Source organism: Humulus lupulus, chromosome X (assembly GCF_963169125.1).
Source record: "Humulus lupulus chromosome X, drHumLupu1.1, whole genome shotgun sequence".
Taxonomy (NCBI): Eukaryota; Viridiplantae; Streptophyta; class Magnoliopsida; order Rosales; family Cannabaceae; genus Humulus; species Humulus lupulus.
Genome location: NC_084802.1, coordinates 156,685,883 through 156,698,833, shown reverse-complemented (window position 1 = coordinate 156,698,833; position 12,951 = coordinate 156,685,883). Strand labels below are relative to the sequence as shown.

The window sequence follows — 12,951 nt, the reverse complement described above, 5'->3', positions numbered from 1 at the left end:
AATGTGTATATGTGTTTATGTGCTTATGTGCCTGAAATGAGTTATGAATGCTGTTGTTTATTGGATTAATAGGAAGCATGAGATACTGATAGGGCCTTGCCCTTGACTGTTGGGTGAGAATATTGGGGCATGTTTATTAGCATTGCCGTGCATGTAAATGAATATATGGATGATTAATTGTATATTGTGCATGGATGAATGCCTGTTTTATAGCTATTGAGTAATGAGATTAGAGGCGTGCTTATTAGCAGCTAGTGCATGAGGATGGATGCTTATATGTTGATTGTTTGTGATTGGTTATGTTCTATTGGTGGATCTTGGAAAACTTTTTTCCCTGTCATCATGGTCTGACTGTCGAGTCATTATTTGCAGATTGACTTGGATAGCTATGCGTCCAAGAAAGTCTACACGACTAGCTGGCACTAGGTCCGGGACCGGGGGTGATGACTAGGGCCAGATTCCTCCGCCAGTCCCTGAGAACTGGCAGCAGCTAATGGCAGATATGCATGCTCGATTACAAAGTCAGGATGAGCAGATCTGTATTCTGCGATAGCAGGCTCCATCAGGGAGTGTTGCCCCTATTGCACCACCTGCAGTGGTACCAGTTGTGCAGTCAGGGGAGGTTGGTAACAGATGGGAACCGTTATATGAGCGGTTCAGGAAGTAGAAACCCCCAATCTTTGAGGGTGGACCGGATCCACTGAAATCCGAGCAATGGCTAACTATGATTACTAGAATTATGGATTTCATGAGGATAGAGGGGCATGATAGAGTGGCCTGTGCCACTTATATGTTGAGGGAGGATGCCCGCATCAGGTGGGAAGTGGCATCGCAGACCAGGGATGTTACTACCTTGAGTTGGGAAGGTTTTAGAGACTTGTTCAGTTAGAAGTACTACAATGTTGCTGTCAGAGCAGCAAAGGTCAATGAGTTCGTGAGTCTTGTGTAGAGCAATATGACTGTTACTGAATATGCCCTAAAATTTGATAGGCTTGCGAAGTTTGCACTAGATCTTGTGCCTACTAATGTTGCTAGGCAAGATCGATTTATCAGAGGGCTTAATGCTATCATAGCCCGGGATGTCAGGATCACAACGGTACCTGGAGAACCAACTTATGCCCAAGTTGTTGAGAAGGCTCTTACAGCTGAGGAAGCGGAGAACAAGATATGGAGGGAAAGTGCGGTGAGACGTGAGGGCCGCAGAGCGGTGCCTCCTTATTCAGGGACAGGTAGGGGCAGAGGCCCCAGTAACTTCAAGAGAAAGGCTCCTGACACTTTGACTGTTGCTGGTCCTGATAGGAGGGATAAGGGTGGCCGTCAGGGTGGTGGTGAGGCATGGCAGACCTATCTGGAGTGCCCGAGGTGTAGAAGATGCCATCTGGGTGAGTGTTGGGCCAAGGCATGCTTTGTGTGTGGAGCGGTAGGGCATCTCAGGAAAGACTGCCCAAAGGTGAAGAAAGGTGAAGCAGGGAAGGTGGATAGCTTGACTCCAGCTCGATTATTCACCTTGACTCAGGCAGAAGCCGAGGCTAGTCCCTTGGTGGTGATAGGTCAGCTTTCTAGCATTGGCTTTCCTTTTACAGTATTTATTGATTTTGGTGCTACACATTCCTTTGTTTCTAGTAGAGTGATTGATAGACTGTGTAGACCTAGTGAGTATCGGACTGAAGGGTTTGGGACTTTATTGCCTACAGGGGAACTGGTAGTTTCTAGGAGATGGATTAGGGCACTGGCAGTGAGGGTTGATAGTAGGGAACTTTCAGTGGATCAGATTGAGTTAGATATGGAGGATTTTGATATGATTCTGGGGATGGACTGGTTGGTTAGATATGGGGCTATGATTGACTGCAGGAAGAAGAAGGTTACTTTTGAGCCTGAGGGCGAGGACCTTTTTGTTTTTGTGGGTGCGGTATGTGGACCCCGCGTACCCATGATTTCAGCGTTGAGAGCCAGAGACTTGTTGCAGGGTGGATGTATAGGCTTTCTGGCTAGTGTGGTGGATACTATCAGGGTTATGCCGGCAGGGCCAGGAGAGACTAGATTGGTGTGTGAATTCTTAGACGTATTTCCTGAGGATCTACCAAGGTTGCCGCCGCGCAGGGAGATTCAATTTGAGATTGAGTTAGCACCGGGGACAGAACCAGTATCTAGAACACCGTACAGAATGGCACAAGCAAAACTGAAAGAGTTGAAGATACAGTTGCAAGAACTTCTGGATTTGGGTTTCATCAGATCTAGTTATTCTCCATGGGGCGCTCCAGTGTTGTTTGTTAAGAAGGACAGGACTTTGAGGATGTGTATAGATTATAGAGAATTGAACAAGTTGACTATTAAGAATAAGTACCCTCTACCAAGGATTGACAATTTGTTTGATCAGGTGCAGGAAAAGATGGTGTTCTCAAAGATTGATCTTCGATCTGGTTATCACCAGTTGAGGATCAAAGATGAGGATATACCGAAGACGGCTTTTCGGATGCGGTATGGGCATTATGAGTTCTTGGTCATGTCTTTTGGTCTGAAGAATGCCCCATAAGCTTCTATGGATTTGATGAACAGGGTGTTCAGGGACTTCTTGGATCAGTTCGTCATTGTCTTCATCGACGACATCTTGGTTTACTCCAGTTCAGAGGCAGATCATGAGCAGCATCTCCGACAGGTTCTACAGAGGTTAAGGGAGCATCAGTTGTACGCTAAGTTTAAGAAATGTGAGTTTTGGTTGCCAGAGGTGACTTTTCTTGGGTATATAATTGGGGCAGAAAGGATTAAGGTGGATCCGTCCAAGGTAGAAGCAGTAAGGGATTGACCGAGGCCAAGGAACGCCTCGGTGGTGCGAAGTTTCCTTGGGTTGGCCGGTTATTGCAGACGGTTCGTAGAGGGGTTCTCAAAGATTTCTTCACCGATGACAGAGTTGACAAGAAAGAATCAGAAGTTTGTCTGGTCAGAGAAGTGTGAGAATAGCTTTCAAGAGTTGAAGCGATGACTTATTTCTGCACCCGTGTTGAGTCTTCCTTCGGAGGAAGGAAAGTTTGTGGTCTATTGTGATGCATCGAGGATGGGTTTAGGCTGTGTGTTGACGCAGAATGAGAAAGATATAGCCTATGCATCTCGGCAGCTGAAGGAGTATGAGCAGCGGTATCCGACTCATGACTTGGAACTAGCAGAAGTGGTATTCGCAATGAAGGTGTGGCATCATTATTTGTATGGGGAGAAGTGCGAGATATACATTGACCATAAGAGTTTGAAGTATTTCTTTACCCAGAAGGATCTGAACATGAGGCAAAGACGTTGGTTGGAGCTGGTTAAGGATTATGATTGTGACATCCTTTACCACCCTTGGAAAGCCAATGTGGTGGCAGATGCATTGAGCCAAAGGGGCCCAGGACAGTTGTATAGTTCCACCCAGGTCTCGAGAGAATTAGCTGATGAGATGGCTGGGGCAAAGACAGAACTGGTGGTAGGCCAGTTAGCTAATATTACTTTGCAGTCAACCCTGTTAGAATGGGTTAAGGAGGGTTAGTTAGTGGATGCGCAGTTGTAGGAAGTTGGGCAGCATGTCTTAGCAGGGACAACTAAGGATTATTCTATTTTTGAGACAGGTTTGCTTCGATATCAGGGACGGATTTGTGTTCCGGAAGATGAGGGGGTTCGACGAGAGATACTGGATGAGTCTCACACTACGCCATACTCACTTCATCCGGGTACCACGAAGATGTATCAGGATCTACGGACATTATATTGGTGGCCCGGGATGAAGAAGGATGTGGTAGAGTATGTGTCTAGATGTTTGATATGTCAGCAGGTTAAGGCTGAGCATTAGCGACCAGGGGGATTGCTTTAGCCTTTGGGTATCCCAGAGTGCAAGTGGGAGGACATTACGATGAATTTCGTGGGAGGATTACCCAGGACAGCTGGACTTCATGACTCGGTGTGGGTGATAGTGGATAGATACACCAAGTCAGATCATTTTCTACCAGTGAGGTCGACCTATACAGTGGAACAGTATGCAGAGTTATATGTGAGGGAGATAGTTCGTCTCCATGGGGTTCCAAAGTCTATCGTATCTGATTGAGACCCTATATTTACCTCCAAGTTTTGGGGAGCTCTGCAGAGGGCCATGGAGACTCAGCTGAAGTATAGCATAGCTTTTCATCCTCAGACTAATGGATAGTCTGAGAGGACGATTCAGGTGTTAGAGGACATGCTTAGAGCATGTGTGATTGATTTTGAGGGGTCTTGGAGTAAGTATTTACCGTTGATTGAATTCTCGTATAACAACAGCTATCAGTCCACGATTGGGGTGGCCCCTTATGAGATGTTATATGGGAGAAAATGTAGATCACCCATACATTGGGATGAGATGGGTGAGAGGAGGTACTTGGGACCAGACATGGTTCAGAAGACCAATGAGGCTATTGAGAAGATTTGAGCAAGAATGCTTGCTTCGCAGAGTAGACAGAAAAGCTACGTTGATCCTAAGCATAAGAACGTGGAGTTCCAAGTTGGGGACCACGTGTTTCTGTGAGTTTCTCCACTGAGAGGAGTGAGGAGGTTTGGAGTGAAGGCAAGCAGAGCCCTCGATTTGTTGGACCTTTTGAGATCCTAGAGAGGATTGGACAGGTGGCTAATAGGCTGGCCTTGCCACCGTCACTATCGGGAGTCCATAATGTTTTCCATGTCTCCATGTTGCGGAAGTATGTTTCTGATACAACACATGTGCTAAAGTATGCGGACTTAGAGTTCCAGACAGACTTGTCCTATGAGGAGCGACCAGTTCAGATTTTGGATCGGAAGGACAAAGTCTTACGGAATAAGAAAATTTCGTTAGTGAAAGTGTTGTGGAGAAATAGTAAGGTCGAGGAAGCGACCTGAGAGTTAGAGACAGTGATGCAGGATCTGTATCCCGAGCTATTCAGGTAAATTTTGAGGATGAAATTCTCATTAGGAAGGGATAGTTGTAACCACCCAAAATTCGCTAATGAGGCTTAAGGGCCTTGATTAGTGTGCGGGAGGGCATAATTGGGTTAAATATGGTTTGCATGAATATATTGATTTAAATGCATAATTATATGATTAATAATGCTTGTATGATTATATTATTATTAATGTGATATGTATATACGGTATTTGTGAGAACCACATTATTATGTGGGTAGGCTTGCAGAGCACGAGTCGAGGCAATCCTAGGGCTAGATAGCGGGGAAAAGTCACAACAGGGCTTAACAGTTGACTTTGGATAAGTCAGGGGTATTTTAGGTGTCGGGTAGTTATTTAGACTATCGGGTTATGAAAATAAATATACGGAGATATATATGAGGTTAGGAAGTCTAGGCGGGAATATTGGGGAATTTTACCGTTTTGCCCTCGGGGACGTTTCCGGCACCTCGAGCCTCGGGATTGACTTAATGGGATAAGATTAGGCTAAAGAAATAGAAAACAGTAGACAGAAAATTAAACCGACCTTTATTCTTAGCCTTGTCTCTCTATTCTCTCTCAAGGAAAACATAAGAAGTAAACAAGGGAATTTGCTGGAATTTGAGCTGGGAACTCAGAGGAATTTAGGAGTGATTTAGAGGCTTAGCTCAAGAATCAATCAAGAACTTAATCAGGACTAAGGTAAGCACTGAATTTCCTTTTCTGTGGTTAGAAATTCTCGGTTTTGGTTGGGTATTGAGGTAATTGTGGTTTTGATGTTTAAGGGTAGAATTATGGAAGGAAGCTTGGAAAATTAGCTTGGATTTGGCTTGGAGAAGTGGTTCAGCAGAAGAGGTAAGTCTCAATTCATGATTTGGAGGTTTTAATCTAAGTTTGTATGGTTGGTTTTAGTGTTTTGAAGTTCTTGAGTTTCAGAAATTGAAAAGAGATTTTAGTGTGTGTTAGGCTGGGTTTTTCTGTTGAATTATGTTGTTTAAGTCATTCTAAAGGTGTTTGGATTAATTGGTTTTAAATTGGGGAGCTTTGGGATGGCTTTGTATGAGGTTTAGATGTTGGAAATGGTGGGTTTTCTGGGCACGAAGGGAAGGGTCGCGGCTCTGTTCTAGAGCGCTGCAGCCCTAGGATGAAGATGAGCCAGGAGGGCTCGACCAGGGGTGAGCACCGCGGCACCCAAAGCAAGGGCTGCGGCGCATGTCTTCTTTCAAGCTTTCCCTTGGTTTTGTTTTGAGGGCAGGGCCGCGGCTAAGCTTCAAGGGCTGCAGCCCTTGGGTGCACACTTGAACATTTGGGGATCTTAGGCATGGGAATGTGGTCTAGAATGCTTGGGATCGATTTCACCATTGTGCTTGGTGGCATTCGGATTCCTGGAAGTTAGTTTTGTATTCGGAAACCCTTACTTGAATATTAATGGAATCCTATACCTTGGTTGTGACTAGGTGATAAAAGCTTAGGCTGGGGAACGGATCGTGCTTGAGGAGTGTTGCTCGTAATCAGTAACCGCAAAGATTAAATGCAAGAAAACTGCACCTGGTTGAATATATGTAATGGGACTAAGGGTTCCCTATCATGTATGCTTGAAAAGATGGTATTATGCCATGCAAGCTATTTAGTGAACCAACAGCCTAAGGGTGCCAAGGGTTACACTAGCGCACAGGGCGCGACTTGGCCACTGGTAGCCGAGGACAACTTAATATGCACTGAGCTCGATTTAAGCGGGCCGGAGTCAGTGGGATAAACAAAGGGTGCGGCCTAAGTTTTCGGCCCTGATTTTTATGTGATATGAATGTTATAAGTGTTTGATTGCATCCATGTTTCTGAATATATGTTGAATGATTAATGTGGATTGTATGATGAGGGTTCATGCTTAGTGAGTTTATTATCTGTTATTAGTGCTTGTGTTGCACATCATGTTTTCTTGCTGGGCCTTGGCTCACGGGTGCTACGTGGTGTAGGTAAAGGCAAGGGCAAACTTGATTAGGAGAGCTCTGCGAACAGAATGTACATGGACAGCTGCTCAGCTGCCACGGTTGAGGTTTAGACAGGGACGCGAGACCCAGAGATTGTCCATTTTTCCTTAGTATGGCTAACAGTTGTCTGTATTATTTTGGAAGTCTGTAATCCAACTTTTAAACTCTGTTTCTTTTGGGATCCCGTGTATATAACCGCTTATTTATATGAAATGAATCTTTTGAGACCAAAACCCTTTTTAACCCTAGGTCATACATGTTTAGTGGCACGTTTTTAAACTAATGACTTGATTAGCAAGTCTTGCACTTTTATAAGTACACAGTGTAGCGGTCCTGGCTATCCAGGGCATTACACCAAGCTTTTGCCTCCACAGTGTGTTTCTTTCAGTATCTTCTTAGGGTTCCCTTAAATTTTCATCAAATTACCTACATAGTTATTTGTGCTTTTAATGTGAAATTGCACTTTTTCTCCTGCATAAAATTCCCTCACCCTTCCTCTGACAGCCTCAAGCGTCGTGACCAAACAATGAATCACCGTGGCTCGTGCCCAAGAATTGAAATCTGTCTTGCCTCTGCCTCAACAAGCGTCGCGACTCTAATAAAGATGTGTCACATCTCTAATTCACCAATCAATAGTGTCGCAACTCTCAAAGGTAGCGCCACAACCCTCGAGTTTTCATGATTTGTCGTCTCTGTCTAATCGCAGCGTCGTGGCTCTAATGCTCAGCGCCTTGACTCAAATGCCAGTTTTTCACCAAATCACATCTTTTTTAGGCCAATTACGTTCATTTATCAATTTTTCCATAAATCCTGAAATATTATCGAACATAGGCAACAAAATTGTCATACTGCACAAACAAAACTAAATAAGCTCAAAAATTCCCTGAAACAACTCTCTAAAACACTATAAAAACTACTCTATCAAACTCCCCCAAACTTAACTTTTACTCGTCCTCGAGTAAAACTTATTGACACTTTCTAAAACAAACTAATCACAAACATGAATCAAGTTATAACTTAACAAGCCTCAACCTCAAAAACACTATGCAATACAAGTTTAGAATTTTCAACTACATTTCATCAAGGATTTTAGTAAAATCAATTCAATAATCAACTTCAATCTTTCACACACCAATAAGCCTTAACCAATAAAAAGCGTACAATCACAATACCATATACATGTCAATTCTTCCAAATCATTCCATAAAAACCAAGTATTTCATATGCTTGCATAATTCATCAATCTTCCCTAATATGACAACACATGCATAAGAATCAAAATGACTTTTTAAGCATATAACGAAAGGCTCAGGTAGGTAAATAAAAAGTTATTTAGGCTCAAATATACCATAAGAATACAACTCAAACAAACCAATCTTTCCCAACTTAAAACCCACAAACAATCCCCAACTTTCCCAAAATTCATCTCTTTGTTTGTCTTTTTTCTAATGATACTACACTCCCCCAAACTTATTTCTTTATATTATTATTTGGAGTGTAGTTCATTTTCAATATTTTTTTTTTCTTCTCTTAATTTTTATTCATCCATTGACACAAATTTCCAAATATAAACTCCATTATAAACTATCCCCCAGTCACTTTTCATACACTCATGGTATAGCAAAAGGAGAGATAAATAACAAAGTTTCAATTAGGCTCAAAATAAGTGTCAAACAACAAAAGAATCATGTTAGGCTCAAAATTGGTTAACTAGGGATTTAATACATTAAGGTGTAGGCTTGAAAGGCTAAACCATTCCAAAGAATTTCCTAAATCATCTTCCTAAGCATGCATCATTCCAATTTCAGCTCAATCAACAAACTATGGAAGTTCTAGACTATTTTCAAATCTCAATCCACAAATCCACAAACACATTTAACATGCATAAATTAAAGGATTGTAAGAAATTTATTAATTAAGGCTTTCACGGCAATTAAAACTCAGATCAAAGCTAATCACTAAATTAGTTTCACCAAGCACACGACTTCACATAATTCTAATAACAATGCTCACATCACATGGTTATAAGTATCATCGACTTCAAAAAAGACTTGATTCATAACTATAAACAACTAAAAAAACTATAAACAACTAAAACAAAACAAACTCTCAACTCCCCCAAACATAATTGACACATCGACCCAAAGTGACACAAAAAGAGACAGAGAAGAAGAAGACTTACCAAAACACGCACCACATCATTATGTGGTTTTTTTTCTTCTGGGTAGGCACGCTGCGTCTCTATACTGTGGTCCCACAGTGACTGGATCTCTCCGTAAATTCCTCGACCTATGACTTCTCAAGAGTCATGGCTCTAATAGGGAGGCATCGCGGTTCCAAATCGGTACCTGTGTATTTTTGTATGTTTTTCAAGTTTTCACGATTTCCACAATTCGAAATTGACAAATTATAGGCTAAAATTATAAAAAAAAACTAAAACTAAGCATAGAAATTTTTTCCAAACATAAACAACATAAGAAAAAGATTGAGATGTCTCCTAATGGCGCTGTCGTTAACTTCATTTCGCCTGACGTTGAACCTTCTCTTCAAAATTAACTAAGGTCTAATCCACCAATTGAATTATTCCGCACATTAAACACCAATGAAGAGCCTTGATTTTTAAAATTGAGAAAATAAAGAATCCTGACATCCTCATCTTTCATCTTTCCATAATGAATAAAACGAGTACCCCTTTGAGTTTTTACCTTCTTATTTTTCATACGTGTAGGACTCCTATCAACATCCACTGCATCAACTCTACATCAAGTAGGAATTTCAGATGCTGCAAACACCTTATATGTCACTTCCTCTTTTTGCACTTGCAATTGTAATTCTCCTTTTTGCACATCGATTAATGATCTCCCAGTAGCCAAGAATGGTCTTCCAAAAATGATTGGGATGTTTCCATCCTCCTCCATATCAAGAATAATGAAATCCCCAGGGAAAATGAATTTGTCCACCTTTACTAGAACCTCCTCAATCACTCCTCGAGGGTATTTGACTGAGCGATCTATCATCTGAAGCATTACAGTTGTTGGCTTAGCGTCTCCCAATTTTAGTTTTCGATGAATAGATAGAAGCACTAAATTCACACTTTCCCCTAAATCACACAGTGCTCTGTCAAAAACCACATTCCCTTTAGTACAAGGAATGTTGAAACTACCCGGATCCTTGAGCTTGGGAGGTAACTTCTTTTGAATTATTGTGCTGCACTCCTCAGTAAGTGCTCTCATAATCCTTCAGTTTCCTTTTCTTTGATAGGATCTCCTTCATAAATTTAACATAGCATGGCATCCGTTCAAGTGCATTAGCAAATGGGATATTGATGTGTAGCTTTCAAAATATATCTAGAAATTTAGAAATTTTTTAGTCAAGCTTATTATTTCGAAGCCTTTGCGGATATGGAATCTTGATATGGTGATTAATTCTTATTTCGGGTTGCTTCTCCTCAAGGTTCTTAGTAACCTCATCTTGTACTTTACCATTCTTTTCATCAACCAATTTTGGCTCTTTTAACTCCTTACCACTTCTCAAAGATATTGCATTGCATTGCTCTTTAGCTTTTACTTCAATAGTGCTCGGTAAGTTCCCTTGAGCAAGGTTTGTCATTAAAGTGGCCAACTTACCAATCTGAGTCTCCAAACTCCTGAAAGATTCCCTTGTCTAAATCATAAATTGATTCAATACATCAAAGTGTTATTCAAGCTGCTTCATTAAAGGTTGTTGTTGTGAGGGTCTAGCCTGTGGTTCATAGAATCCAAGAGGAGGTTGTTGGAAAGAATGTTCTGGTTGTGGATGTGGAGGTGGGAACTATTGTTGATCTTGCGGGAAAGGCTGATGTGTAGCTTGGTTATTCGTCCATGAGAAGTTAAGGTGATTCATCCACCCTTGGTTGTATGACATTGTAAAGGTGTTTTTGTTCTGCCTTTGGAAATTCCCTATGGCTTGCACTTGTTCCATGGGCATATTATTCATATACAGGACAGGGCACTGATTTAGTGGATGGGCACTACCACATGTCTCACATAAATTCTGTATTTGCATGGCTTGGGATGGGATATTGGTCTGTTGTAATTGTTTCATTAAAGTTTCCTCTTGAGTTGTAGGCATGGGAATAACATCCAATTCAATCATACCAGCTACCTTCTTTGGTTGTCTCCTCTCAGTTGGCCACTGGTAGTTGTTCATCGCCATCTCCTCTAACAATTCATAAGCTTCATTATCACTTTTGCTCATGAACGCAACTCCTGCTACAACATCTATTATGGTACGAGTAGTACCATTCAACCCCTTATAAAAGTCATGGAGCAGCATCCACTTCTCTATACCATGATGCGGGCACTTCCTTAACAACTCTTTGAATCTCTCCCATGCATCATACAACGATTCCCCTTCCGTCTGACTTTTGCTGTCCCCTCCAAACTTTGCAGCTTTTGCTAAAGGGAAAAACTTTTCTTGGAACTTCTGGGCTAACTTCTCCCATGTTGTGATAGAATTGTCTTGCAGGGAAATTAGCCAACTCTTCGCTATGTCTCTTACAGAAAATGGGAATAATCTCAGTCTGATTGCATCATCACTCACCCCATTCATCTTAAAAGTTGCACACAGCTCTAGGAAATTGGCTATGTGCAAATTAGGATCTTCAGAAGGCAACCCCCCAAAACTGAATAGTAGAATTTACCATTTGTAGTATTGCCGGCTTGATCTCAAAATTATTCGCAGCAATAGTGGGTTGTCTACTCCATGAATGCACTCCTATGAGCGTAGGAAGCACATAATCTCTAAGCGTCCTTGGTCCATGTTCCACTGGGACCTCTACTACATTTGGAACATTATTAACATTAGCACCATTGTTTGATGTATTCCCTTGATTCCAACCATGGAAAAGTCCAACCTTCTCTTAATCTTTCGATTTTGTCTACAAGTACTTTCTATTTCACAATCTACCAATATCAATTCCTATTGTCTACTTCGTCGCATATAACAATATTTCATGAAAGCACAATATTAGCCACAAATCGAATGAGTACTAAAAGAAAAACCAATTTAGAATAAAAATCAACTATATTGATATTAAAAATATAGTCCCCAACAATGGCGCCAAAATATTGTTGTGAGAATTTTAGGGTTATTAACTTCATCAACTATCAACCTATGCCTCTCTATTGTGAATTTAAGAATTCCTATCTTTATTGTGATGGCAGATTACAATTGTAAATTATACTCTTACTAGGACTTATAATTCTCTACAATAAGCAATTGTTATCCAAATTTCCGGATAGCGTTTAGATGGATAGCCTCGGGGAAGCAGAATTATCAAAGTCTTTCACGAAAGGTGACCAGAGCTCGCGGATGGACAGAAAGGCTTCGCCTCTCCCGTTTAGTGACAAGCTTACTCTTTCAAGCAACCGAAGGTCACGGAAGCTCGTCAATTCTCCCGGACTCCCGAAGGGATATCCATCGGGGAAGGTTCTTCCAGGAGAAGCTCTTCAGGCTACCTTCGCGGATACAGTCCCGTGCCTTGCACGAAAGAAGACCAAGCGACCGAGTCACGGAGGAGGCATAGTTGGAATGATCTCCACCTGACACAGGATCCCGCCTAACATGCCTGACAGGTCGAGGCCGCACACATCCCAGCACGCCTAAAAGTACCACTTCGCCTACTGTTCCGCTGACAGCCTGGAAAAGACAGCTGCCTTTGTGCATTCCCCATACTTTCATGTAAATATACCCACATAGAGCCTGGTAGCCAGGCGACTACGGTAATTGTATCCCCTATTTATGGCTGGTGTAATTAAGGCTCAGGGGGGCAGAGTGAAACCCTAATCCAAAACCCTAGCTATAAAGACCCCCTCATTTTACGATAGAAGGGACGGCCAAAAAGATTACATAGCAAGAACTCTGCTGAAATCTCTCTAGCTTCATCTTCTTCAAGAGAACCCGAGAGAAACATTGTGAGTTTGTGAGGGTCTTATACACCAGCCAGTTCACTGTAATCCACTACAAGTATAATAACATCGACTCGTGGACTAGGGCTCGTTAACGCCTGAAC

General features: G+C 41.9%; 1 protein-coding gene and 1 pseudogene across 1 annotated transcript; one reads left to right on the top strand and one right to left on the bottom strand.

Moving 5' to 3' along the window:
• Nucleotides 1-9,661: 9,661 nt before the first annotated feature.
• Nucleotides 9,662-10,132, bottom strand: LOC133806393 (uncharacterized). The gene has a single exon (XM_062244502.1). The coding sequence runs from the start codon at nt 10,130-10,132 to the stop codon at nt 9,662-9,664; it is 471 nt and encodes a 156-aa protein (XP_062100486.1).
• Nucleotides 10,133-11,223: 1,091 nt separating this feature from the next.
• LOC133807927 (small nucleolar RNA R71) lies at nt 11,224-11,305 on the top strand (annotated as a pseudogene).
• The last annotated feature ends 1,646 nt before the right edge of the window (nt 11,306-12,951 follow it).